This window comes from Syngnathoides biaculeatus, chromosome 5 (assembly GCF_019802595.1).
Source record: "Syngnathoides biaculeatus isolate LvHL_M chromosome 5, ASM1980259v1, whole genome shotgun sequence".
NCBI classification, from domain to species: Eukaryota; Metazoa; Chordata; class Actinopteri; order Syngnathiformes; family Syngnathidae; genus Syngnathoides; species Syngnathoides biaculeatus.
The window spans coordinates 26,795,144-26,820,217 of record NC_084644.1 but is presented as its reverse complement, the minus strand read 5'-3'; the positions used below and the strand labels follow the sequence as shown (position 1 = coordinate 26,820,217).

At 40.7% G+C, this 25,074-nt stretch overlaps 1 protein-coding gene across 1 annotated transcript in view; it reads right to left on the bottom strand.

Moving 5' to 3' along the window:
- Window positions 1–1,428: 1,428 nt before the first annotated feature.
- si:ch211-1i11.3 (mitogen-activated protein kinase kinase kinase 5) overlaps window positions 1,429–25,074 on the bottom strand; it is a 34,208-nt gene continuing 10,562 nt past the window's right edge. The window contains exons 8-28 of the mRNA XM_061818916.1: window positions 24,068–24,227; window positions 20,915–21,065; window positions 20,306–20,410; window positions 19,384–19,433; window positions 18,451–18,546; window positions 17,293–17,377; window positions 16,875–17,008; window positions 16,674–16,801; window positions 14,079–14,215; window positions 13,898–14,003; window positions 12,985–13,142; window positions 8,753–8,951; window positions 8,509–8,680; window positions 7,988–8,153; window positions 7,075–7,257; window positions 6,891–6,996; window positions 6,030–6,258; window positions 5,854–5,960; window positions 4,807–4,904; window positions 4,653–4,729; window positions 1,429–3,957 (exon numbers count right to left, since the gene is read on the bottom strand). Coding sequence (XP_061674900.1) covers window positions 3,858–3,957; window positions 4,653–4,729; window positions 4,807–4,904; window positions 5,854–5,960; window positions 6,030–6,258; window positions 6,891–6,996; window positions 7,075–7,257; window positions 7,988–8,153; window positions 8,509–8,680; window positions 8,753–8,951; window positions 12,985–13,142; window positions 13,898–14,003; window positions 14,079–14,215; window positions 16,674–16,801; window positions 16,875–17,008; window positions 17,293–17,377; window positions 18,451–18,546; window positions 19,384–19,433; window positions 20,306–20,410; window positions 20,915–21,065; window positions 24,068–24,227 — 2,747 coding nt within the window. The 3' untranslated portion in view covers window positions 1,429–3,857. The remainder of the gene's footprint in view (window positions 3,958–4,652; window positions 4,730–4,806; window positions 4,905–5,853; window positions 5,961–6,029; window positions 6,259–6,890; window positions 6,997–7,074; window positions 7,258–7,987; window positions 8,154–8,508; window positions 8,681–8,752; window positions 8,952–12,984; window positions 13,143–13,897; window positions 14,004–14,078; window positions 14,216–16,673; window positions 16,802–16,874; window positions 17,009–17,292; window positions 17,378–18,450; window positions 18,547–19,383; window positions 19,434–20,305; window positions 20,411–20,914; window positions 21,066–24,067; window positions 24,228–25,074) is intronic.

Genomic DNA, 25,074 nt, shown 5'->3' with positions numbered 1-25,074 from the left:
GGTGCGTGCTAAATAGGGTGCATGATGGCTATGATGTATAGTCAGACTTCTTTTAAGACATGATGTATTCGACATAATATTTCTACAACAATGTAAAGCTTTACTTTAAAATGTCAAAATACTGATAACAGTCTGTACGTATATACTTTGGAAGACCAGTTCTGAAGTTGCGCAATGGCCCGGTGCATTACGTGTGGTCTCGTGTTTATAGGAAGCCGTGTAGCCACGCCTATCACATTTGGATGTAATGCCAGCTTGAACACAAGGCCTGGTTCACACAAAGTTTTTCCACTCTTTAACAGAGGATTTTACCCCACAAATAAAGTTAAAAAAAAAAAACATCAATTTAAGTGTTTTGATCGTTACGTGTGTGGTGTACTCCCACACCACACAGAGAGATTCTGGCCCACACCCAATCTAAAAATCTTACATGATCACATTTGAAATAACAAAGATAGATAGATAGATAGATAGATAGATAGATAGATAGATAGATAGATAGATAGATAGAGATAGATAGATAGATAGATAGATAGATAGATAGATAGATAGAGATAGATAGATAGATAGATAGAAAGAAAAAAGCAAACAGGAAGAAATATTTCTGAATATGTGTCGATGCTTACCAAAAGATACCAGAGACGTGAACCTTGTAAAATGGCGCGGTTGCAAATGCCAATGACTTTGACAGCCGGTCTGTCAAAAAAAGGCCTACTCTAAACCAGTGGGCGGTGTATAGAAGGTTGAGCACCACTCGTCTAAGCTATTAAATGACATGACGTATGGTAAGATGTAATTTAGAGTCAGATAATTACACAACCGGTACTCTTCAACAAGTGCCTTACAAAGAATTAAGAAGCTTATAAAGTTGTTCAGTGCAAGAGACATGCCAACATGTTGCTATAGTGTCAGCTTGCGTGTGCGTGCACACGGACGTGTGTGTGAGTCATGTGAAGATTCCAACATGGAGACAAGTGTTGCCATCACTAAGGAAGGACGGCGGGTGCAATGACCTCACATTGCACACATATACAGTACAAAGATGACATATAAACCAGGCATGTAGAACTTTTTGTTTTTGTGTCCGAAACATTTGTTTCTATTTCCTAAGAAAAATTCGAGTGTAAAACAATAAAGGAGGACAGATTTTGTTGTGTGGTGCAGGTTCAAAACAATGCCATGATTGTTGTGTGATCTGATGTGGATGTGGGTGATGTTACTAATCCCAGATAATGGGGGACCTCCCGGTGTGGTGTCCCCAATCTCCACAAAAACTCACTGACAGACCCTGACCCCCCACCAACTCCCCCCCCCCACCACCACCACCACCACCACCCACCCGCTTCCATACACACGCACACACACACACAAGCAGCCATAAAGACCAAATACAACCATAATAGGATCTGGACTTTACAAGGAACACTTTAGGCAACAAAAGCAAAAACAACAACAATATAATATTGCTTGAGAAATAAATTGGAATGTCCTGAGAAACAATCTCTCCATGTGATTAAAATTAAGTCACAAGAATCATCTTGAAAAACTGCAATAGAGAAAAAAGTACCGGGATTGAAATAGTTAGCGGGTGGGTGTGTTGGTTTGTACTGTGTATCCTGGGTAGGGTGCATCCTTGATCAGACTGCCTATTCTTAGAGGGTTTGTTTTTTTTAAACACTAAAAGACACAACCTGCTTGACTTTTATTTCAATTGCATATTGCACTCCGGTTTCCTACCAAAAACATGCAACATTAATTGGACACTCTAAATTGCCCCTAGGTGTGACTGTGAGTGCGGTTGTTTTATCTCGATGTGCTCTGCGACTGGCTTTCAAACAGTTCAGGATGTACCCTGCCTCCTCCCCGTTGACATTTGGGATAGGCTCCAGCACTCCCCGCGACGCTTGTGAGGATAAGCAGCAAAGAAAATGGATGGATCGATGGATGGATTTTCCTTGGAAACTTAACTCCAGCTATGTGTTATTTTCAGTTTGCGAGTGGTCTTGGTATGGACAAACGGAAGGATCTAGATTGTGCTTCTACTCAACTCTAGAGCGAGACCATCATTGACTCTGGACATAACGCTTGCATGTAAAATCAAAACCACTTGACTGTTCCTTGGTGGCAATATTTTGCAGACGGAGATCATTCAATTGCAAATCTAATAGAGATTCTGGTTGACATCATAAAAAAAAGTCAGAAATCATTTTATTTTTGTCAAAAAATATTATTTACAGTATTGTTATTTATTTATTTGTACAATCTCATTAATTATAAAAAGAACAGTTAATGTTGACATAATCATGACAAAATAGCTCTCGGCGTACGCAGAAGTTCTGCCTCGATGTATTTTCAGACAATCAGATGAAACCAGCAGCCGCCCCATTATGAATGAAGACTGAAAGAGGTGCGCTTTAGTCACATGGAACTTTTTCTAAAAAAGTGATTAATGGGCTAAAGAGTCAGCATACACTCAAGATAGAAAGGGAACCCGCTAAAAATACAGCAGTGTTAGGAAGTACTTTTCATAGATAGCCAGAAAGAGCTGAGCATTGTGGAACCATCATTAACTGCGCATCAGACAATACAACTAAGGTAGGCAGTGTATTGTTTGTTTGGTTGGGTGGGGTTGTGCTCTTTATTAGACTAACAAAACTGAGAAAGTGCTCATTGGTGATAGTGTGAGTGAGGCAATTAAGAAAAAATGCTCAAAAGAAATGCGCATCAAATTGGCGAACGGAACCAATCATATTTTTTTAGTGTATCATTTCTTTAAAGTAGTGTGTTTTCACTTTTTTCTGTATTGCACGATATTTATTTTTAACCACACACTGATAAGCACAGTAAGTGTAATTTAGTTTTTGGGCTGGAACAAATTAGATGATGTCTTGCAATTTTTTTTTATGTCAAAATGATGCCCCCTACCTAGGTTACACCCCATTTGGCATGCAACGTATCTTGGATTCACCTTTCTAAGAATGCATGTTACCTTCTCTTATTCTATATCATGACATTCAAAAAATGTCTTACAATGCAAGTCACTCTAAACAGAGTTTATAACCTTAACCTAATCCTAAATTACATAATTTTTAAAAATGAGGTTCAAGACATTTTTTTAAAAATAGTTTTTTTGTACCCAACTAAGATTTGAATCAGAATCAGAATAAATGCATACTACTTAGAATGCACAACAAAATATCCGACAATATATAATGTCTTTTTATAACAGGTCTTTTTTCATTGTTGCAGCTTTTCTACTCAGTCCTATAACCTAGAATGGACCTGAATAAGAACGCATCAAGAAAAGATAGAGCGTCTCTAGGATGCATGCTAGCAAGATTGCCCTGTACAAGGGATTTGGTCTTTAAATCAGGTGTGTCAAATATACAGCCTCGGCTAGAAACGCCCTATCAGGGGGTCCAACAACTGACAAACAATGAACTGACAAATGTGTTCATTTGCTGCTATTTTTCAATAAAACTGACTTGTGTCTAATTTTTTTCCACAGGAGGGTGCACTGGCAACACTTAAATGACGCTGATGCACTTGTGAAGACCAAAAATTGCTAAGTTTCAGGGGATTTCCACCTAAAGTCCCGACATAGGATGCACGCTGAATAATATGTTTTTTTTTTAAGTTTTCTATCATTGTGTGACACAGCACCAGCATGCTAAAAGTTTATTTGTTACCACGAAATGCAGTAAGAATTTGTAAAACAGTCAATAGTGAAGCGAATAGTGACTATTAAAAAAAATCCCTGAGACATATTTCGTATGTACATTGAAATATATATAAGTAAATGACCGTGGTAGCACTTGAAACAGGTCCCGCCTGTGTACTAAAGGGCCGGTGAGGTGTCAAAGTGGAACTTCATGGCTGTCCTGGTCCAACATACTGCCACGCTCAGATTTCCTGTAAGCAATAATGGCGGCCCACATGCGACACAGCATGCCTCCTCTAAAAAAACAAAACATCGCGGGGACAGAAAGTTGCGAGATTCAGAAAAACAACAAGGACAATAAATAAAATATTTTCCAATCAAGTGGTCTAAATTTTACAAATAATGTTATACTGTTACAAAAACCTTTTCAATAATAATTTTACAAATACTGTATATTACAAGCAAAAGTTGTATTATTCCCGGGAAAAGTACTAATTTTATGATATACATGATATTATTAGACAGAAAATTGCAATATTCTGTAAAAATAATATGTTTTAAAATTATGAGAAAAAGCTATTAATTTATAAATTGTCAATGTTCATGAATAAATTTGCAATATCATGTAAAAATGTTGGGTAAAAATCCAGGGAAAATTGTAAAAACAATGCTACAAGCTTAACATTGTCGTAATTTATAATACTCTGAGGAAAAACTTAAAATTCTGAAAAGAATAATGTAAAGAATTTTATGACCAATTTATAATACCATGAGAAAAAAGTTATAAAAAATTATATTAGTGAACAAAAACATAATAGTCTCAATATCATTAAATAGTCTTAACTTCTAAAAGAGCAAATGTAAAACAATAAATGTGATTTTATGAGAATTATGTAGTAATCTGAGCAAAAAAAAATGGAATAAAAAAACAAGAACGTGTTGCCTTGGCGATTTTGTATTGGGTTTAATATGAAAATGAATATGAGCTTACCTTATTCCGCAGTACATCAAGTCGTCCCTGCAGGCCATGTGCAGGAGACAGTCCAACGTGAATTGATGGGCAACCAACTGCGCATCAACAAAAATGACGTACAACGGGAATAAACATGAAGTTGAAAATGGAGGAATCAAATGCATCAAGTCACCTTCTCAACAGTCTGCCGATCAACTGGGATGCTCTCCAGCCAGCTGACCATGTCCTTCACATCCGGGTCGTAGGTCTTCTGCACAGTCCAGCCGTCATCTACGTAGTTAAAAAATGAGAAAACAAAATCATGTAATTAACAGGGGTGTCAAACTTATAGCCCGTGGGCCAAAACCGGCCCATGAGGAGGATTTTTGCAAAATATAAAATTGAAAGAATGTGTTAACTGAGGTGGGGTTTTTTGTCCAGTGGAGGTCAATATTGATATTTTTGTGAAAATAAATGAACATTCAAGACATTCAATATTGCAAAAAGTCAATCATGCCTGGAAACCTCCTGTGCTTTCTTCATGTACTGTCGCAACAACTGTATCTTTATGTATACATTTACAAAGTAGGTGGATAACTGCACACTCTTTCTGAATATTTCCCACTAGGAAAGCTCAATGCCACTTTTTTTCAGACCAATATTAGGCTGCATGATCTTGAGGAAAAAATGGCATTACCATTTTTTTCTACCCCTGCAATACAGGTATATATTGTGATGTGAAAAAAATGCAAGATAACATACTCGTGACATATGAAAACCAGCACATATTTCTCCTTTTCCCCTCAGTTTATTGTTTATGATCCAATTAAAATAATAAAATAATAAATGCCAATAAATAAAATAACATATACAATGCTCAACAGAGCACAGAAGTGTACTGAGTCATTTGTGTAATGTCCAGCCCTTTTCTATGAAATAATAAAAAATACCACTCATTTAAAATTTTAAAATACTAAATATGAACATGAAAAAAAAAACAAGTAAAATCATAATTACAATAAGTAAATGTATATAAATACTGTAAAAATAAATCACCAGGATACAGTATTTTTCTTAAATGCCAAATAAAGGTGTATACTGTTATACTTGTTGCCAACTTCCAAACAAGTGACAAGAACAATACTGTACACATCTACCATCGGCTGTAAAGTGGTGCGCTGGATAAATTAGGAATGGAACTCCCTTTCCATGGCTCAACATGAATTTTAAACAAACGTACCTGGAACGTGTCTCCTGAGAGCGTTGATGTCTTCCTGTTTCTTCTGCACTGACACGTTCAATAGATCTTGGTACTCCCTTTCCTTGTCACTCAGCAGCCTCAGCAGCCTCAAACACAAAAGTACACAAAAAATGAAATTCATACTCATGTGACAACATTAAAAAAATGTGGTTCACCTTCTGGTCTCTAGTCTGAGGTCCCTGAGTTCTTCACTAAGCGGGCAGTTGTTGTCTAGTATGGCGTCCGTCGGGCTGGCCGGCACAAAAAACTTGTCGCCCGATTTGGACCGTTGGTATTCTGCTGCTAGCTTCTTCTCCTCCTGCTGGACGTCGTTCACTTCAGGCGTTGATTCTTCAGGACTGGCGTCCTCTGTCTCGAACGACGACTGCAACTGGAGCTTCAATTCTGGGAGGGGACCGACAGATGAGCCCAACCAATCCAAACCCAATATTCACGACAATCTTTTCAAACTGTCCTTCAACGTTGACCGATGACTCAGGTAAAAAGACAAAGAGCTGATTCCATTTACTTTACATTTACAAATTCAGAAATACCTGCTAAAACTTTCATTCATATATACTTTAATGTTTGAAATCATTAATCACCTGTTAATATCAGAAAAATCTAACCAAGTAAACATAAAATGCTGTTTTTCAATGGCGATTTTTTTTTTAAGTAGAAAAAAGATACCTGGTCCTATGTGAAAAAAAGCAATGGTATCCTTCTTAAATCATGAATGAGCTGTGGCTAATCACATTTTTGGGTTAATTTTCACTGATCACCCCCAAGCTTGATTGCGCCCAGACCTTTTCAATCAAAGAAATACCAAAAATAGAACCTTTTCAACAAAATGGAATTAGCCAAAAGATCTGCTGCAACAGAAGACCAAGAGCCCAAGAAATATAGGAACAGAAGAGAAATCAAGTAATTGGCAAGTATCACTCTGGAGTGGAAATAAAAGGTTATACTGTATATTGTTTATCAAACAAATCTAGCCACCCATGTATTCTAAATGATTATTTGAAGCGGATTGTAACCTGGAAGTAGCACAGTGATGGCTTCCTGCACTGCCTGTCTCAGCAGGTTGTCGAGGGCAAACATCCAATGCGGCTTCACCTGCTGCTGCCTCAACACCTTCTTCACCTGTACAAAGTAGAAGACGATCGATCATCAGATGTTCAACACTCAAAAAGCTTTCCCCACTGCATCCAGTCAACCTACTGCGTCCTGGAAGCTAAACAGGACCGCCTGCAGGCCGTTCAGAGGTATGGCGGCAGAAAGTAGCGCGGATCGAAGGTGGCGCAGGCTGCTAGCCAGCCGCTTCTTGTCTGGTGAACAGATGTTGGCCCGCAGGCAGCAAACCAGCTCAGTGATGTGCTCCGAAGTCAGCGATGACCTTTCAAACTGTTGGAGGAGAACCAGAAAACCAAGTCAGAACCGAGTCTGATTGGTGCAGACAGTCTTCTTTCATTTTGTGTCAAAGATAGTGAAGACAAGAGCGGAAAGCAATGAGTTGGTTTTCATGAACTAAGCAATGACAGCTACTGTATTTAATACATCAATTGTAGCATGCGATGTGGGTCAGATGGTCTTGTTAATCAAAAGCCTTCTTCAACATCTCTGAAAGTTCAGGCTTTCGGTTAAAAAGAATAGAGCAGAATGGATCTCGTCTACCTTGGCTAACCTCCTTGTTTGACAAAAAAAAAGTAAAGGTAAATTTTTAAAGTTCACTGGTAGTTTGTTGAGCGTGTAACAATGTGAAAACTCAGAGGATAATTCAAACAGGATAATTGGTTTTGCACTGCAACAACAGATTTCCATGAATGTTTGACGGTTTTAAATTCTGGCTAGTAGAGGGTTAAAAATTTTCCGAATTCCACTTTGAAATCTGCAATTTCAGCAACCTTGTTAATGCGGTTCTTTTTTCTAAAACGTTGCAAACTTGAGACTTCAATAAGTGAAAATGGAACGCATCAGACTGTCCTTAAAGAACTCAATATTTTGTAGGATTTAAGAACATCAGATCAATACGCCATGTGCCGGAAATGCTACGAAATTAAAAGGCTTCTAGATCTGACAATGAGAACTTACTACTTTGGAGAATACACTCTCCTGAGGAAGTACATTGGTGTACCTGTGGTAAGGCTTCCTGTATGTTGACCACAACATTGGCGATGTACTCAGTGAGCACCCGGTGTAGCGTGGCCCTCCTCTCACTGTCCTTCCTCAGCAAGAACATGCCCATGTTCTCATCTGTAGATGCTGGGCTACACATGTCCAGCACCGAGTCCTCCGGCACTCTGGACAGATAGCAGACAGATCACTGATGTAAATGAACAAGGCCAATTAAGAGCCGTTGCCGTTAAAGGCATTATAAAAATGTAATGTTAGTGAATTAAACTGAAGTGCTATATCAAAAATTGATAGATGAAATTAAAAAAAAAGAGGTTTACTCCTACATTTAAAAAACATGCATATTAGGTTAATTGAAGACTCTAAATTGCCCATAGGCATGGATGTGAGTGCAAATATTTGGAGGCCAACACTTTACAGCTGCGCCACTGTGCCGCTTTTATGGATGTACATATTAGAATTTCAAAAATGTATTATCATTGGACTATGAAACATATATCACAGTAATGTACTGTAACTCACGGCAGGAAGTGACCATTGCCGGGCGGACTCTCCGAGATGGGGTTCGCTGTAAAGATGGTTTGGGTCCTCCTTAAGTCCAATGAGCAGGATAGGTCAATTGAATCCGAGTAGGAGTCAGTGTCCTCCACAAAGATTGACAAGACTGGCACTGAGAGGCTCCGCTGGTAGTCACCTGGAAAAGGCAGCAAAATTAGTGATTATGTACAGCACTGACAAGTCAGTGAGTATATTCAAGCAGTCTTACCAGCAGTCGGGTCTTCGGGTTCATACTCCTGTGGGGCCCTTGGCTTCTTCCGAGGGGATGATGTTAGGAAAGTGTCCCTGAGCAGTTCAGTTGCCGTAGCCCGATCATCCGGGTTGGGCTCGAAACAATTCATGATGAAGCTCTTGGCCTCAACTGACATGCACTCTGGAACTTTGGGGTGGATCTTAAACATCCCAACCTGGAGGCATTATCAGATATTATGTACCATTGTGTACTCTACTTTAAATACAGCCCTATGGGGGCACAAACCAGCGCAATCTGTAGGCCGGTCCCAAGCCCGGATAAATGCAGAGGGTTGCGTCAGGAAGGGCATCCGGCGTAAAAACTGTGCCAAACAAATATGAGCGTTCATCTAAAGAATCCCATACAGGATCGGTCGTGGGCCGGGTTAACAACGCCCACCCCTGGCACTGCTAACCTGCAGGGCGTCGGTGGAAATTCAGCTACTGTGGGTCGAAGACAAAGAAGAGGAGGAAACCGGATCCATCGTCAGAAGAAAAAGAGGAATGCACAGAGCCTACAACGGAGTGTAGGGACTTTGAATGTTGGGACTATGACAGGAAAAGCTCAGGAGTTGGTTGACATGATGATTAGGAGAATGGTTGATATTCTGTGCATCCAAGAGAGCAGGTGGAAAGGTAGTAAGGCTAGAAGTTTAGGAGCAGGGTTTAAATTATTCTACCACGGAGTAGATGGGAAGAGAAATGGAGTAGGGGTTATTTTAAAGGAAGAGCTGGCTAAGAATGTCTTGGAGGTGAAAAGGGTATCAGATCGAGTGATGAGACTAAAATTTGAAATTGAGGGTGTTATGTATAATGTGGTTAGCGGCTATGCCCCACGGGTAGGATGTGACCTAGAGTTGAAAGAGAAATTCTGGAAGGAACTTGATGAAGTAGTTCTGAGCATCCCAGACAGCGAGAGAGTTGTGCTTGGTGCAGATTGTAATGGACATATTGGTAAAGGAAACAGGGGCGATGAAGAGGTGATGGGTAAGTACGGCATCCAGGAAAGGAACTTTGAGGGACAGATGGTGGTGGACTTTGCAAAAAGGATGGAGATGGCTGTAGTGAACACTTATTTCCAGAAGAGGGAGGAACATATAGTGACCTACAAGAGCGTAGGTAGAAGCACGCAGGTGGATTATATTTTGTGCAGACGATGTAATCTGAAGGAGGTTACTGACTGTAAAGTAGTGGTAGGGAAGAGTGTAGCTCGACAGCATAGGATGGTAGTGTGTAGGATGACTCTGGTGGTGGGTAGGAAGATTAAGAAGACAAAGGTAGAGCAGAGAACCATGTGGTGGAAGCTGAGAAAGGAAGACTGTTGTGCGGCCTTCCGGAAAGAGGTGAGACAGGCTCTCGATGGACAGCAGAAGCTCCCGGAAGACTGGACAACGACAGCCAAGGTAATTAGAGAGATAGGCAGGAGAGTACTTGGTGTGTCTTTTGGTAGGAAAGGGGAGAAGGAGACTTGCTGGTGGAACCCCAAAATACAGTGAGTCATACAAGGAAAGAGATTAGCGAAGAAGAAGTGGGATACTGAGAGGACTGAGGAGAGGCCAAAGGAGTACATCGAGATGCGACGTCGGGCAAAGGTAGAGGTGGCAAAGGCTAAACAAGAGGCATATGAAGACATGTACACCAGGTTGGACACGAAAGAAGGAGAAAAGGATCTCTACAGGTTGGCCAGACAGAGGGATAGAGATGGGAAGGATGTGCAGCAGGTAAGGGTGATTAAGGATAGAGACGGAAATGTGTTGACTGGTGCCAGTAGTGTGCTAAATAGATGGAAAGAATACTTTGAGAAATTGATGAAGGAAGAAAATGAAAGAGAAGGATGAGTTGAAGAGGCAAGTGTTAAGGACCAAGAAGTGGAAATGATTACTAAGGGGGAAGTCAGAAAGGCATTACAAAGGATGAAAAATGGGAAGGCAGTTGGTCCTGATGACATACCGGTAGAGGTATGGAAGCAATTTGGAGAGATGGCTGTGGAGTTTTTGACCAACTTATTCAACAGAATACTAGCGGGCGAAAAGATGCCTGAAGAATGGAGGAAAAGTGTTCTAGTTCCCATTTTTAAGAACAAAGGGGATGTTCAGAGCTGTGGGAACTATAGAGGAATAAAGTTGATGAGCCACACAATGAAGTTATGGGAAAGAGTAGTGGAGGCTAGACTCAGGTCAGAAGTAAGTATCTGCGAGCAACAGTATGGTTTCATGCCTAGAAAGAGTACCACAGATGCATTATTTGCCTTGAGGATGCTCGTGGAAAAGTACAGAGAAGGTCAGAAGGAGCTACATTGTGTCTTTGTGGATCTAGAGAAAGCCTATGACAGAGTACCAAGAGAGGAACTGTGGTACTGCATGCGTAAGTCTGATGTGGCAGAGAAGTATGTTAAAATAGTACAGGACATGTATGATGGCAGCAGAACAATGGTGAGGTGTGCCTTAGGTGTGACAGAGGAATTTAAGGTGGAGGTGGGACTGCATCAGGGATCAGCTCTGAGCCCCTTCCTGTTTGCAGTTGTAATGGATAGCCTGACAGATGAGGTTAGACTGGAATCCCCTTGGACCATGATGTTCGCAGATGATATTGTGATATGCAGTGAAAGCAGGGAGCATGCAGGTGGAGGAACAATTAGAAAGATGGAGACATGCACTGGAAAGGAGAGGAATGAAAATTAGCCGAAGTAAAACAGAATATATGTGCGTAAATGAGAAAAGTGGAGGGGAAGAGTGAGGCTACAGGGAGAAGAGATAGTGCGGGTGGACGACTTCAAATATTTAGGGTCAACAATGCAGAGCAATGGTGAGTTTGGTAAGGAAGTGAAGAAACTGGTCCAAGCAGGTTGGAACAGCTGGCGAAAGGTGTCTGGTGTGTTATGTGACAGAAGAGTCTCTGCTAGGATGAAGGGCAAAGTTTACAAAACAGTGGTGAGGCCGGCCATGATGTACGGATTAGAGACGGTGGCACTGAAGAAACAACAGGAAGCTGAACTGGAGGTGGCAGAAATGAAGATGTTGAGGTTCTCGCTCGGAGTGACCAGGTTGGATAGGATTAGAAATGAGCTCATTAGAGGGACAGCCAAAGTTGGATGTTTTGGAGACAAGATTCGAGAGAGCAGACTTCGATGGTTTGGACATGTTCAGAGACGAGAGAGTGAGTATATTGGTAGAAGGATGCTGAGGATGGAGCTCCCAGGCAAAAGAGTGAGAGGAAGACCAAAGAGAAGGTTTATGAATGTGGTGAGGGAAGACATGAGGGCAGTTGGGTTTAGAGAGGAAGATGCAGGAGATAGGCTAAGATGGCAAAAGATGACACGCTGTGGCGACCCCTAACGGGACAAACCGAAAGGAAAAGAAGAAGAAGAGTGTACTCTACTTTGATGGACTGGCAGATACTTTAACACATTCACTGCCATTGACAACTTCAGATGTCAAATAGCCATGTTAACTGGATAGGCTGGCACCAATTAAGTTTAAAGGTCCCACATTTTAGCCATTTAGACGTCCATAGAGTTATACTCTCACATTGATCTTGTATAAGTTTCAATATCATTTAAAAAAAAAAAACACCTTGGTTTTGTCATATAAGTGTCCAGAATAAAAACCTTTGCCAGCTACTTCTGTTCGACCATGTTTTGTATCCGCTTTGTCCATGTCTGGTTTAGAAGGCCCCCTTTCCTCTGACTGGTGGCCTCTGTGTAGGAGACCCACTTGTGGGACCACAATTGCTTGTTTTGTTTACAGCAATGCTTCGGGAGCAGGGCAGTAGGCGGATATCTTTGTTTGTGACATAGATAAGATCAAGAAATTCGAATTACATCTTTTCCCTAGAACTCATAAATGCATGGACGATTTTCATTTTCATATCTCACGTGATTAGTGAGGCAACATGAAGCCAGTTTTACATCTCAAATGCAGTACTAGAAAAAGTTGATTGGGTAAAACATGGGACCTTTATCCATTTTTAAAAATATATATGACGTGAAATAAAAGTATAGAAAGTGCTAAGTCATTCTAAATAAAAACTACAACTACAGCATTAAGGCTCATTGAAAAGTAACTCCCTATTTTAAATACTGTGCTTGTAATTAATTTCAGAATCAGAAATTGCAATCAGTTAATATAATAAGAAAGCGTGTCGCATGATGTTATATTTAAAATTCCACCATATCAGTTGGGAAATGAAAATGATCCATAAAGTCTTTACCTTGTACATTGCTGCCTGAGGACTGCCTAGCTCATGGAAGGGCGTTTTTCCCGTTGCCATTTCGATGACGGTGCACCCAAGGGACCATATATCAGCTGGCTTCCCGTAGCCCCGAGGCCCCTGGTCTATAATCTCTGGTGCCATATACTGTAGCGTTCCTATTGACACGTAATCAATAAAATCGTAGTAGTACCTTGACTTGCTTGGGCCCCAGTTAACGAGTTTTTCAAAATACAACTCGTTTCTCCTGTTACAAGCATAAATGTGACTTAGAAATGAGCTCGAGCCACTCTGCCAACTGAATGGTGACAATGAACTTTGCAAATCTGGCCACTAAAAATTGTTAAAGTGAAATTACAGGGAAATGTATTTGGTGTTTTGTGATTATGTTTTCTGTTTTTCGTGAAGGCCTTTTTTCCAACTTTCTATTTCATAAAAATGGGTCTTGGATGGAAAGTGAATGTTTAGAAGAAGTAATGGCTGATGTCCATTGAGTCAAAGTTTAAAATAAACCAGTTCAGGGTGTAACCTGCCTCCTGCCCGATGACAGCTGGGATATGCTCCAACTCTCCCGTGACCCTCGTGAGGATAACCGGTTCATTGAATTGATGAATGGATAAACATGAGCGAGATGTGCAGTCAACTTGGCGAAATAGTACGGGTTTAGTTCCATGGTGCCGTATCTCAAATCACCAGCTATTCTTCTTATTAAGAAACGTGTTACGAAAGCTTTGATGTTTTGAAGGGTTGGAACAGATTAAAGATATCGCCATTGGTTTTAATTGGAATAGCTGATTTGAGATATGAGTCATGACCGTGGTCACCAAGCAACTTTAATGCGTAAATCAAGGTACCACTGTATTTGATAGACTTCATCCGATTTGAAACTGTAGCACTCTTGGAGAAATCTTACCAGCAAAGGTTTCAGTGCAAGGGTTGATACCCGCGAGCCTCTTGGAGGTTCCAAAGTCAGAGATCTTTAAAACACCGCTGTATGTGTTTATCAGGACATTGTCACCCTAAAGCAAACAAACACACATTCATTCACAAGGATGAGTTATAACGTGACAATTAGTTTATTTCAATATGCTTACCTTGATGTCTCTGTGGACAATCTGATTGTCGTGAAGGTATCTTAGACCCTCGAGGATCTGCTTGGTGTAGAAGATGATGGTGGTCTCGTTGTCTTTGAGTGGACCCCACTTGGAACGGAGCAGAGATGAAAGGCTGCCTGCCCACCGGGGTGGAATAATAGGAACATGTCAACATGTGAACTGATTACATTTTGGATATTGAAAATGTGGTTCCAGCTCAATAGGTTCCATTTTCATGGATGGCACATCTGCAGCTTTGCTTCTTTAAAATATTACATTCTAATTCTCCTAAACCCACATTTATCTTTTTGAAACATTTTCTCATTTATTCTGAGGTAATTATCACTTTTTTCTCATAACATTACAACTTTGGGCTCGATTTCTATCTAGGCTACTTTTGTGCAGGGAACAAATGCTGGCGGATCCTGATTTTCATGCAAGCGCAAGGCCCCTTGTTCATTTGCCAATGTGGCAGATCTGTCAGCAACAATCTGGGCGTTCCTATGCAGTAAGAGTGTGTTCTTTGACATGCGCTCAGAAGAGTGAAAATTTAGTGTCAGAAAGTCAATCTAAACTTACGCCTGTTGAGACCACGTCTAACTTTGGTACAGCTGGTCTAATGCGAATTTGGTCAACTTGATTGGCGTGCAGAAAGGCATATTGTGAGTTCAATGGACATGGGGGGATGTCAGATATATTTCATTCATAATTATGTGAGTAAGCATTGTCAATCTCTGAATCATTGTAGAAATCAATAAATTGAATACATATGCAATGTTTATTATTATTATCATCATTATGACAATGATGGGTTAGTGTTGGGGTTAGGGTTTGATAGCCACCTGACACCATAGTGAAACGGAGGGTGAGAGGCTGCGCTGCACAACTCAACCTCTTGGGATTCAAAATATGTTTCCTCACAAATGCCATGGATGGCACAAAGGATGACATGCTGTGGGAGCAAAATAGGATCACTGTTGATTCAATGGAGGAAGCACCGGAACTGTACCAAGTCATCGATCAGTTCGACAGTGATGTACCAAAGGTAGCTGCTATGGATCTTTTTCGGATTGGAGATGAGACAGATGCTTCTTTTGAAGGCTTGGCCAAGGATGTGTAATGTAGTGGATAAACTGCAATATGCACAAATATTTAATCCAAAAAATGTTTAAGTTAAACAGTGTGTAATAGTTACATATTATTTTTCAGACTGTAATGTGTTGTCACCAGTATTAATAAAATGTTGTGCCATCACTGAGCATATATTTTAGTTGGTTGAGGGATTCCGTTCTGACAATTACAGAGACCAGGACAAACGTGTCCTGTGGCCTCTCCTGAGACTATATTACCATTACATCAGTACATGCACAATGATTACTATTAATGATTGTAGTACGGACAGTTTTTTGAAAAACAATACAAGTATAAAAGCCTAACAAAATATAAATACAGATCATTCCTAATATTCTGAACATATGCATAGCAGCAAATTGTTGGTGTGCACTGTACATTGGTAGAAGGGTTTTCCTGATTTTTTTTAGGTCAACTTTGGGGGTGTGCATTATACTTCAGGACACAGTATACTCGAGAAATGACATTAAATTATGTTTCTAGTGGCGGTTGGCCTCTGCCACAGCTCCCTTTGTCACCGAATCTGTTCATTAGCTCCATCAAAACAAATTATAGGTACACCCAAGGCGTTGAGGGGGTCCAATTTGGATACATTAGTGTTGAGTCTTTGCTTTTTGCAGATGATGTGGTTCTGATGGCTGTACCAAGCCGCGATCTTCATCTCTAAATGCAGTGGTTCGCAGCCAACTGTGAGGGGGCTGGGATGAAAATCAGCACTTCCATGGCTAACACAATGGTGCTCAGTCGGAAAAGAGTGGAGTGCCTTTTTCAGGCTTGGGATGAGATCCTGCCCCAAGTGGAGGAGTTTAAGTATCTTGGGGTCTTCTTCACGAGTGAGGGAAGAATGGAGCGGGAGATTGGCATGAAAATTGGTGGAACTCTATTCAGCTGTCACAGTGAAGATGGAGTTGAGCCAAAAGACAGAGCTCTCAAGATAGTAGTTTATCTAGGTTCCAACCCTTACCGGTGTTTACAATCTCTGCGTTGTAACCAAAAGAACAAGATCACTGATACAAGTGTCCGAAATGAGCTTTCTTCCACAGGGTGACTGGACTCTCCCATAGCGATAAGGTGAGAAGCTCAGTCCTCCTGGAGGCCCTCAAGAGTCGAGCCGCTACACCTCCGCATCAAGGGGAGCCAAATAAGGTGGCTCGAGCATCTGATTAGGATGACCCCTGGATGCCTTACTGGTGAGGCATTCAAGGCACATACCACTATAAGCATGTCCCTGAGATGACCCAGGACACGCTGGAGAGACTATGTCTCCAAGCTACCGTGTGAATGGTCCAGGATCTCCCCGGTAGAGCTTGACAAAGTGACTGGTGAGAGAAATATGGGCTTCCCTACAGAAGCTGATCCCCATGACCTGACCTCGAATAAACAGAGGTAAATGGATGGATGGATGATTTTTTTTCTTTTTTTTAATAAATATGTATTTTTATCAACTTTGATTTAGATACAAACCTCCTGGTACTTCTTCCATGAAAATCTTGATGAAACCGTCCTCACTAATAGAGCCAAGGTACTGGACAATGTTTCTGTGTTTCAGCCGCTTGTGTAGGCAGATCTCCTCATGGAGAGGCTGGGAATAACTAAGGAGACATGTTTTTTGTATGTTAAGTCACCCTCTAAAAGGTGACATTAAGTGAAAAACAATGCTCTCACGTGCTGTCCTTCTCTGGGATCTCCTTGATAGCGATGCGCACTTGATTGCTCATGTCCCGACCAGCGTACACCATACCATATGTGCCTTTCCCAAGGACCACCTTGTCGCCATTTTCATTCGTTTCGTAGACATACTGCGAGGTGAAAGACAATAGACTATTGTCATGACAAACTTGATTTTTGTCACAGAAAGCTGGTGTGTTAACTCCCTCAAGCATACTGTAAATGCTGTAAATACTCTAATTTTAATCACCATTTGTTAGTTGGCAAAATAATGCAAGTGTTAGTATTTCTCAACAAAGTTTGGAAAACAGTACATCAGGGAACATGCTGTTCAATCTCATCCAATCTAGTTGAATTTTAAGACAAGTCGAATTAAAGTAACTTGGAAATGGCAGAAAAACGGGTGGAGACAGACCTCGAGTATTCCCTCACTGAGATGATTCAGATCCTCGGCGGCGTCCTCAGCCTTATGGAGCCGAGAATTTACCAGATCACAGAAACTGAGGAGACACCAGGGAAACAAAAGTTAAGGGGCCTCAGGACAAAAGAATCTAAAATCTATCAAACTGTCTACCTTACAATTAATTCTCAACCCAAATGACAAATAGAGTAAATCAGGTGTTCTCAACCTTTTTGGGTACCCTAACGGCGCATGTTCTTTTCCAAGGATACCCTTTAAAATTCCTAACGCCATACAAACATAACTTAAATGCCAAAGGAATTAAAAGGTTGCTTGAAAACATGATATTTTTTTCAAAAAAAAGGCACAATCGAGAACAACTGAAAACTGAGAACTGACAACAAAAAATTTATTTTTGGGTGAAGAAAATTCTTTTGACTTACAAAATGAAAGTCAAATTTTTCCAAAGCAAAATCATAATCTTCAAGACAAAATTCAATAAAGGGGAAAAAGTCACATTTAAACAGGTGCATTTCAGATATACAACTTCATTCTCATAGTATCACAACTCCATCCATCCATCCATCCATCCATCCATTTTCCAAGCCGCTTATCCTCACAAGGGTCACAGGAGTTCTGGAGCCTATCCCAGGTAAGACTTTATTCTGAAAAATAGGACTATATTTTCTGAAAAACATTATTTTGATATAATGTGCTTTACTTTAAAGACTTTATCCAGGCATGGATGTCAGATTTAAGTGATACATGACAATCATATCAGAGATTTGGATTGGCCAGGCCCCAAAGAGTTAATCAACCCAAGCTAACTGTAACTGTCAGTTTGTTGTGTTTGTTATATTGGCACAGCAGTCCCCATATTTTAGTATGCACACCTTAGCGCTGACTCACACACCCCTGAGGATTACCGGTTCCTGATTTTAAAACCACTGCTGTGAAGGCATGTCTTTAAAAACGTGACGTTAGTTGAAGTTAAAATGCCTTTCAAACAAGGTGACAGTTATTCTTTTCTTGTGACTGATAATGATCACGTACAAAGACATTATTAAACAGGGTGCTTCAAGTACAGGGCTGTGCCTGCCATTATTATACTACACACCCCACTGTGCCCTGTTAGTTACTGTATGAATCAATACTGTTTGTATGGCCACTCACCTTTTACAGTGCAGCTCTGAGGGGAAGCATAGCTGGAAGTCATCAGAGTTGTAGTGCACATACAGGAAGCAGCTCCGCTCATCAATCTTCGAAGTGCTGGAGAGAGGAGAAAGACATTTTACATTGCAAGTAAAGTAAAGGGACTGGCTGTTCTATCAAACCGTCCAACCACACATCACCCATCTATTCTTCCTAATGTGGGTCAGAATTAGAGGAACAGTTTATGGCTAGATGCTGTTTTTGTTACGTGAGGTCATCTTCAAAAAGATTTCCAGTTCAGTCCCTGAAATAACGAAGCTACTAATTTTTAGTCCCAAAATTTGTGGGCCATTATTATAATGATAATGTTCTAGATTTAGAAATAGATATATTGATTAATTCAAACCTTTGCTGACATGTAATGATTCTCAAATTGTGTGTACTACTCATCCTCACTCTAGTAACACATGGAAAATAAAATGTATCCAACCTTTTCTTCAAACCGCCCATTCTCACCAAGAGTGTAGATCAGCTGACACCTACTGTATCTCAGCTGAGTTTGGGGGAGAGGCCGAGTACACCCTGCACTGGTCGCCAGCCAAACACAGGGCACAAATAGGCAACCATTCACACTGACATTCATGATCAATAAAGACAATTTAGAGTCTTCAATTAACCTACCATGTTTTTGGAATGTAGATCTACAGCGAGGTGAAAGGTAATAGACTATTGTCATGACAAACTACATTTTTGTCACACATAGCTCGTCTGTTACCTCCATCAAGTAAAAGTGCAGAAGTCTTATTTTGGAACTATCCTGAGTGTCTCAATGTAAATTAAATGCAGCCAAAGCAGAATCAGCCCCAGCACGTTTTCTACACGAGTTCTGCTGCAGGCTTGAATACACAGACAAGAAGAGGAATTTAAAAGGTGTCAGCACACGCTGTAGTATACCTCACTCCCCGGATTGCAGCAGCTGGGAAAGTCCATTGATGTAAACCTTTCTATAAAGTGAAACCAGAAAAAAAAAAGTTAAAGTGACATGGGTATGGAAGTAAATTAGTGCCACCAGGATTTGAATTTCAAATGCCACAGAAAACAAGATTTGAATTTGAAACGTAACGTGATCACGTTTTTAATCATTCAATTCACTGTCTGAAATTCAACTGGCTACAATTTGTTTGAAATTCCCCGTCTGAAATTCAACAGGCTATACAATTCGTTGTCTAAAATTTGCCGTCTGTGCCACCAGGCAGGGTTACATCAGGTCAGAACCGAACACCCAGCCAATCGCAGTTACGCTTTCTTAGTCACGTGACATCACCTACAAAGAAAGCGTAACTGGATGGGCTGGCTGTTTGGTTCTGACCTGAAGTAACCCTGCCTGGTGGCACAGACGGGGAATTTTAGACAGCGAATTTCAGAAGGAGAATTGTAGCCAGTTGAATTTCAGACAACGAATTGTAGCCGGTTGAATTTCACACAGCGAATTGTAGCATTGAAGAGCTATTGAAAATGTGATCGCTTTATATTTCAAATTTAAATCCTGTTTTCTGTGGGCTTCAAATTTAAATCCTTGTGGCACTAATTTACTTCCATACATGGGTAGGTTGAGTTTTTCCAGGTACAATTTGTACTCATACACACACACACAGATATGCAAATGCGCACACACATACACTCAAGAAAAAGAAAGTAAACATCCTCAGGCGTGACACACATTCCCAAATAACAAAAACCACACCCTCCCATTCAGCCTTGAAATGTCACTCAACCACAAATGATCAGATGTAGCAAAGACTGGAATTTTTGTTTTGTTTTTACCTTGTGCAGGCAGAATTTACAGAGGATATGACCAATCACCTGGTCCGCATACCTTGAGGGGAGTGACGTGTTTCAACTGGACAGTGTGACTTTCATCTCCCTCGCTCACAGACACTATGGCAGGTTGAAGGATTTTACTGGGCTCCAGAATGAGCACCTGAAATAGAGGTTGGACATTCTTCAAAAATTGAATTAATTCAAGTGGGCGCAGTTAGCCCAGTTCATGGGGAAGATCACTCAAAAAAACAGAGTTCAAGTTATGAAATGATGTGACACTGAAAGTAGGACGTGACTGACTAAAACAAACAGATGATTTTATCAGCCAATATTAACTCTAAGCCAATATTAACTCTAAGCGCAAAAAACAGCAAAAAAAAAAAGGTATTTTCGCCAATGTTATAAAATAAATAAAATACAAATGGCTACAATAAAATACATTAACCATCTTGGGTCGGACAACATTCAAAACCAACAGGAACTTTGCTCTGAACTGCCATTCAAAACACCATTCAAAATCAATAGGATTTGACTTAAATCCCTTAAAACAGCAGTGGCCAATATGGGAATCAAATTCATAACTCAACACCTTGGCGTTATTAGCATCATGCTGTGACCAACTGAGCTAACCAGCCATGCTTGAGAGCTCCTGGTGTCGTCTTACTGGGCAACAGTCAGTGGAGGTTTTGGGTTGACAGTACTGTAACAGCAGCTCCATCCAGAAGTCCACTGTGTCCTGCTTGGGAGACCTCACCTCAGGGGGCTTGGCAAACTGTCGGTACAAAATGTAGGTCTCCATCACGGAAGCCACATACCTGAAAGAATGAATAAAAAACATGGAATGGTAAAATAAATTTTTCCAATTCTAACATGTTGATATGATGTACAGCGGTGGATTGAGATAAGAGTAATATTGTGTTCTGTGACCACTCTCATTATGCAAAATACTCATACTGCAAATCATCTTTTGAGGCCTACAGTGGAGGCTGATATCGCTCGGTCAGGGGTTAGCTCTGCCTCTCACACTCCACTCAGTGCAAAAAGCAGTGGATGGAGTGGGGGCTTCAGGTGGCGGGGTTAGGGGGGAAGTACTGTGGAGCTGAAATGGACCTTTCTGACCTGTCAATCACTTGTACAATAATAGCCAATCAGATAGCCTTAACCCCTGGCTTGACCCGCCCCTCTCGCCATATTGTCCCACAAGCAATGCGGGTTGTCAGTTGCGTGCGCTTGGAAAAGTTAATGTTACGGAGAAAATGGTCCTCAGATGCGCTTGGGTAACGTGCAATTCTGATGAAAGATATCCTGCTACATTACAAGTAGCCCAGCTGATTCATTTTCCAAAGCCTACAACACATTGTCTACAATGGATTAAAGCTTGCGGAAGACCACACGTAGAACTAAATGTGAACAATATCAACAAACACAAGGCTGTATGTTTGAAGGTAAGTGAGGGAGAAATATCTTCTCAGAGTTTGATTGAATTATTATCACTGCTTTATAAATTGCAGGAGAACAAATTTCTCTCTTTTTCACTTTCATTTAAGTCAAGGAGTTCAGTCAGTCTTTCTACTTTATCAGAATCTAACCATTTGTTCTTTATTGGGGAAAATGAAAATGTTGTGGTAGTTTACATAATTCACCCACGGGACCACGAGTTGAGGTGCAGGGTTCCGCACGGACTGTTTTTGTTGTTGCTCTTCCGGAGTGAAGGTTCACAGAGTTCCCGCCGTTATGCGAGTAGTGTTTTATAGTCTAGCAATAAAACAAGTTTCGTTCCTGTGTCTGACACTAAGTATTAACACCCTGCTATATTGCAAGTTCTCCCACTTAGAAATCAATGTGAATTATGTTTGATAGGGGAAAGGCCAAGAGAAATGAGAGGACAGAGAAAAATAAGTTTGGACACTAGCTTTCAAAGGAACCTCTGTCCATTTTCTTCCACTTGCAGTGAAAAAAATAATTATTTGAACACCCTGCTATATTGCAAGTTCTCCCACTTAGAAATCATGGAGGGGTCTGAAATTTTCATCGTAGGTGCATGTCCACCGTGAGAGAGATAATCTAAAAATAAAGACACCTGTCTACCCTATGGAATCAGTAAGACTCGAACTTGTAACATGGCCAAGACCAAACACCTGTCCAAAGACACCAGAAACAAAATTGTACAACTCCACACGGCTGGAAAGGGCTACGGAGAAATTGCTAAGCAGCTTGGTGAAAAATGGTCCACTAAACATGACGATCAATCTGAATCGGAGTGGAGCCCCATGCAAGATGTCATCTCTTGGGGTCTCAATGATCCTTAGAAATGTGAGGAATCAGCCCAGGACTATACGACAGGACTTGGTCAATGACCTGAAAAGAGCTGGGACTACTGTTTCGAAGTTGACTATTGGTCATAGACTAAGACATCATGCTTTTAAATCATGGATGGCATGGAAGTTTCCCCTACTTAAACCAGCACGACAAGGCCCGTCTTAAGTTTGCCAATGACCATTTGGGTGATACAGAGGAGTCATGGGAGAAAGGTTTGTAGTCAGATGAGAACAAAATTGAACTTTTTGATTAGAATTCCACTAACTGTGTTTGGAGGATGACGAATGATGAATTCCATCCCAAGAACACTATCCCTACTGTGAAGCATGGGGGTGGTAGCATCATGCTTTGGGGGTGTTTTTCTGCACATGGGACAGGATGACTGCACTGTATTAAGGAGAGGATGACTGCGGCCGTCTATTGCGAGATTTGGGGGAACAACATTTTTCCCAAAGTCAGTGCATTGAAGATGGGTCGTGGCTGGATCTTTCAACATGACAATGACCCAAAGCACACAGCCAGGAAAACCAAGGAGTCGCTCCGTAAGAAGCATATCAAGGTTCTGGCGTGGCCTAACCATTCTCCAGACCTAACCCCAATAGAAAATCTTTGGAGGGAGCTGAAACTCTGTGTTTCTCAGCGACAGCCCAGAAATCTGTCTGATTTAGAGAAGATCTGTGTGGAGGAGTGGGCCAAAATCCCTCCAGCAGTGTGTGCAAACCTGCTGAACAACTACAGGAAACATTTGACCTCTATAATTGCAAACAAAGGCTACTGTACCAAATATTAACATTGGTTTTCTCAGGTGTTCAAATACTTATCTACAGCTGTATCACACAAATAAATTGTTAAGAAATCATACATTGTGATTTCTGGATTTTTTTTTTTAGATTGAACGATGAACATTTCAGACCCCTCCATAATTTCTAAGTGGGAGAACTTGCAATATAACAGGGTGTTCAAATACTTATTTTTTTCACTGCAAGTGGAAGAAAATGGACAGAGGTTTCTTTGAAAGCTCGTGTCCAAACTTATTTTTCTCTGTCCTCTCATTTCTCTTGGCCTCTCCCCTATCAAACATCATTCACCAAGAGTCCATTTTTTCAACAAATAAAAAAGTAAGTTTCTTTCAGCTTGTCCCTTACGGGGTCACCACAGCGTATCATCTCAGATGAACGCACATATATGTTTGGCACAATTTTTACGCCGGATGCCCTTCCTGACGCAACCCTTCTCAGGGAGTGGAGGCCCCAGTGGGATACAAACCCACAACCCCTGGTTTACCAAACCAGTGCTCTAACCACTGATATCTATCCTAATATAAAACTCCTCTGTTGCAAATAAAAACTGCTCTTGCAAAAAAGGTTTACTGATCCTCCATTCTACATCACTAATGGAAAAAAAATTGACCTACCAACAGCTCATCTCGAAAAAATTCACAAGTCGGGTCACTCATATCTCAAGGCACCATTGTATTTGTAATTAAAACTGGTCTCACCAGAGGGGAGCCTTGAGCTTGTAGAGTTTCTCAGAAGCCTCGATAACCTTTCTGTGGGCGTTAGCTAATATGTTAGCGCCGAGATAGAATCCCACATCCCAGTAGTCTTTCATCTTCTCCAGGCTGCCCTTCCGGCCCAACAGATTGCTTAAGGTCACACCTAGAAAACAAATAATTTGAAAAAATAATAATTTCAATTGTTTGTTTTACACTCATAGTTCAAAAGAGATACAGATAAAATTAAGAACATGAATAAAATACCCTAGGTATACATGTTAAATACCACCTCATGAAACTTAAAACAGGATTCACCGGACAATTCAGAGGATTCCAATCTGTAAAATATCAAACTAGACTGCTACTCAAGGAACTGGGTTGGCCACAGACCTCCACTGAGGCAGGGAAATCTAAACTGAAGTAAATGTGTGAATTGGGAATCTAATTTAAAAAAGGAAATATTTTTGTCAGTCGGAAATAATGCACCAAATATGATCAAAATCTGTTTAAAGGTTTTGAGTTACACTGGTAACAAGCAAACACATAACTCTCGTAGTGGAGGTAATTAATTGTATGCACCGTCTCGCGCTCTGGTTAGAAAACAAACAAATAACAATACCAAAAACATGGTTGGGGAACATTGTGTTCGACTGAAGATCTAAAGGTTCCTGGTTTGATCCTAGATTTTGGCCTATGGCCAAAAACCTTTTGCAGGACCATTATGTGCTTGAAATGAATGACCGCTTGCCTATATTTAGTTCTGGGGTAATGTATTAGAGGACCAAAAAGACTATGCTCAGGGGCACTGGTACTTTTTAGATGTCCAGAAACCTTTGGTGTGAATTCTATGTACACTTGGGTAATTATCTCCTTTTCATCAAACTTTTAGCAAGAACTACTTTCAATATAATGCCATCAAAAGATAGTTTGGTCTGAAAATGCCTTGCCTGTTAATTGAGCTGAGGGACAGAAACATTTGGGGTGGGTTCTGCAGCGCTGAACATATTCGA